Source organism: Limulus polyphemus, unplaced genomic scaffold, assembly GCF_000517525.1.
Source record: "Limulus polyphemus unplaced genomic scaffold, Limulus_polyphemus-2.1.2 Scaffold3183, whole genome shotgun sequence".
Lineage (NCBI taxonomy): Eukaryota > Metazoa > Arthropoda > Merostomata > Xiphosura > Limulidae > Limulus > Limulus polyphemus.
In genome coordinates, this window is record NW_013668793.1 from 96,343 (window position 1) to 100,467 (window position 4,125).

General features: G+C 34.7%; 1 protein-coding gene across 1 annotated transcript in view; it reads left to right on the top strand.

Annotated features, from left to right (window-relative positions):
- LOC106468836 (titin-like) overlaps positions 1 to 4,125 on the top strand; it is a 37,242-nt gene that overhangs the window by 11,879 nt on the left and 21,238 nt on the right. The window contains exons 3-4 of the mRNA XM_022397194.1: positions 728 to 928; positions 3,095 to 3,190. Coding sequence (XP_022252902.1) covers positions 728 to 928; positions 3,095 to 3,190 — 297 coding nt within the window. The remainder of the gene's footprint in view (positions 1 to 727; positions 929 to 3,094; positions 3,191 to 4,125) is intronic.

Below are 4,125 nucleotides of genomic sequence, written 5' to 3' on the forward strand. Positions count from 1 at the left end.
GTTAATTTACAAAACTATTTAAATCATTTATGGGTTGGGCAAATAAATGGCAAATGAGTTTTAACTATAATAACAGTTTCATTTTTCTAACAGGGTGGTTGGCCTTTGGAATGGGTTGTCTTCGTACATTTAAGTGAGTTTAAGAGAAAGCTTGATAAGTATATGAATAATAATGGCTGTCTTTGAGGTTTTTTATTATTTATTTATTTTTATTTAATAATTTTAGTTTAGTTTGGAGTAAGGGACAGCCTAGATAGACCAATAGGTCCCTTGTTGTTCCTAAACATTATGCTATATGAATACAGAGTGCTTACGTCCATAATGATCAACACCTAAAACGACCATATACAATGAATTTCAAAAAATGTTGAATTTTTCTATGCCAATAATAATAATTAACGCTATATAAAAATATAATTTTATTTTTTTTAAAAAAACAGACTTACATCTTGTCTCCTCCATTCTTCAGTAATCGGCCAAATATACGAATAGAATAATTTTAGATTCGGTTTGTGGAAGCTTGGAGTTGGTTCGAAATATGTTCAGTCTTAACACTACTGTGTAATTTCCAATCATTTGTTATGACGTTAGATATCGCATACTTGGAAGACGTGATAGTATGTTTTTCAACGCGGTACGATGTCATAATATCCAATATACATATCAGGTACTGAAATACGTCAATACCTATCGTTAATACACAACTAATGGAGATATTCTATTTCAGACACTGTAGTAAAGAGACACACGACAGATTTGAAGATAGTGTGTTACTTTTCCAATTGGGCAGCCTACAGACCAGGATTAGCCAAGTTCACACCCGAGAATATTAACCCTTACCTCTGTACCCATCTGATTTACGCCTTTGCTGCCTTAAATAAAGATTATGAGCTCAAGCCATATGATCCATACAATGATATTGAGCAAGGTAAACTTGTTTTTTAATCTTTTAATTTTAAGTTACTTAATATTTGTTGGAGAGTCCATACCAGGTTGCCAAAGAAAAATTATGTTCCAATCTTCATATTTTTGTCTCAAAATAAGATCTCACGTGTTATACATAAATAAAATCTATCGAGACAGATTTCGCGCTGATTTATCTGTTCAGTTTATTACAGAGTAAGATTTCATTTTAGTTTATGTTTGTCTTTTTATCACATTGCAAGATTTGATCTTATTCTGTTTCTTTTGTTGTGAGGGCCCGGCATGGCCAGGTGGTTAAGGCACTCGACTCTCAATCTGAGGATCGCGGGTTCGAATCCCCGTCACACCAAACATGCTCGCCCTTTCAGCCGTGGGGGCGTTATAATGTGACGGTTAATCCCACTATTCGTTGGTAAAAGAGTAGCCCAAGAGTTGGCGGTGGGTGGTGACGACTAGCTGCCTTCCCTCTAGTGTTATACTGCTAAATTAGGGACGGCTAGCGCAGATAGCTCCCGTAAAGCTTTGCGCGAAATTCAAAACAAACAAACAATCTTTTGTTGTTTTATCATAAGGTAAGATTTGATCTTAGTGTGTTTTCTTTTGTCTATATATTACAATGATTAGAGTAAACCTTAATCGTTGCTTTTTCTCTCCCTCTATCACAAAGTAAGATTTGTGTTTAGTCCCTGTTGTTCTTGTGTTTTGTCTTTTTATTACAAGATGAAATGTAATTTTACTCTGTTTGTTCTCTTTAGTCTCTTCATAAAAATAAAAAAAGTGTAAACACCACCAGGCATCTAAAGCTTCCTATTCTAGGTGAACGTTGCACGAAGTCCTCACACGGAAACAAGACGATAACTTTTCCACAAATGAAGGGCATTTTTTAAACTCTATACGAGCAAGCCGTGGCTTAACGATGAGAGTAGCCCAAGAGTTGGCGGTGGGTGCTATTGACTAGCTGCCTTCCCTCTAGTTTATCAGCTCACAATTTGAACAGCTCTGTGCGAAACATTCTATCCCAATCAAGAAAAACAAAACCTATCTCGAAAAAATTAAGTAAAAATCCCGTAGCTAAATAATTTAAATTCGCTCAAGAAAAAAATGAAACAAAAATCCAGTAGCTAAATAATTTAAGTTCGCTCAAGAAAAAACTAAGTAAAAATCCAGTGATTAATTAATTTAAATTAGCTGAAAAAATTAGGAAAAATCCAGTAGATAAATAATTTTAATTCGTTCAAGAAAAAATTAAGTAAAAATCCAATAGCTAAATAATTTAACTCAAGATCCTGTACATAATAATATTTCTACAATGGGAAAGAATAGGATCTATCCTAGTACTGTGTTTCTGGAGAGAATGACCCCAAAGTAACAACCAGAACGCTGAGTACTGTGTTTTTGAGAGAACTACCCCAAATAAGTACTGTGTTTTTGGAGACACGATCCCAAAGTAACAACCAGAACGTTGAGTACTGTGTTTTGGAGAGAACTACCCCAAAGTAAGTACTGTGTTTTTGGAGAGAACGATCCCAAAGTAACAACCAGAACGTTGAGTACTGTGTTTTTGAAGATAACGACTCCAAAGTAAGTACTGTGTTTTTGGAGACACGATCCCAAAGTAACAACCAGAACGTTGAGTACTGTGTTTTTGAAGATAACGACCCCAAAGTAAGTGCTGTTTTTATGGAGAGAACGATCCCAAAGTAAGTACTGTGTTTTTGGAGACACGATCCCAAAGTAACAACCAGAACGTTGAATACTGTGTTTTGGAGAGAACTACCCCAAAGTAAGTACTGTGTTTTTGGAGAGAATGACCCCAAAGTAACAACCAGAACGTTGAGTACTGTGTTTTTGAAGATAACGACCCCAAAGTAAGTGCTGTTTTTATGGAGAGAACGATCCCAAAGTAAGTACTGTGTTTTTGGAGACACGATCCCAAAGTAACAACCAGAACGTTGAGTACTGTGTTTTGGAGAGAACTACCCCAAAGTAACAACCAGAATGTTGTTTGTTTTATAGTTTTTGTTTGTAAATTTTGGAAAATTAAACTAATTACTTGCGTGTCTTTCTTAGACTATCTCAAATATATTATGGATTTGTAACGGAAACAGAAACCAGGAGCTGACCCTCTCGTCAAACAATCTAAAAATTGTATAATGGTTTTGGTTTCTAGGTAATTACAAGAAATTTGTTGGATTGAAAACGTACAATCCGAAGTTGAAGATGATGGTTGCTATTGGAGGGTGGAACGAAGGCTCCAAAAGGTGTGGTATATTTCAAATGGCCTATAATTTTAATGTTTGATTTATTAAACGTTGCAGTTATATATATGTTGATATTAGTTTGTTTTAATGTTTGCTTACTGCGTTAAATAGTGAAGTGATATATCTAACGATGAAAAACCTTGTTACACCTCCAACAAAGAGATCTTTTTAAAGCTTTATTTATCCTAACTTAAACAGAAGGGCTTGTTTAAATAACTTTTAGGCTAAACGAACCAGATAGTAACAAGGGAATGCGCTCACTTTGAGAATTCCCACTGACTGAAAGGTTTGGCGGCGTGTTTGGAATTATGAATAAAGTACTATCAAACTAAAACAGCAGGAAACAGCCACCTGGTGATCAAATTGCTAGGAACCATTTAACATTATAAGTGGTTTTATAGTAGGCAGCGCAAATAACTTCTGTTCCTTTCGTTTCAACTAATTGGAGTATATTAACATAAATATCGTTTAAAACCCTGATCACCCTACTCGAAAAATGTTAGCTTTTACTTGGTGCTTTCTTTAATCACTTTACTCATCATTGGACGTTTCACCTATCTTTAAAACACTTGTTACTCCTCATTAACGTTTCGCCTATTTATAAAACACCTGATTAAAAATCACTTTGCTCATCATCGCGTTTCATCTATCTTTAAAAGACTTGTTACTCATCATTAACGTTTCGCCTCTTTATAAAACACGTGATTAAAAATCACTTTGCTCATCATCGACGTTTCACCTATCTTTAAACATATGTTTAAAACACTTGTTACTTATCACTAACGTTTCGCCTATTCATAAAACACGTGATTAAAAATCACTTTGCTCATCATCGACGTTTCACCTATCTTTAAAACATATGTTTAAAGCACTTGTTACTTATCACTAACGTTTCGCCTATTTATAAAACACGTGATTAAAAATCACTTTGCTCATCATC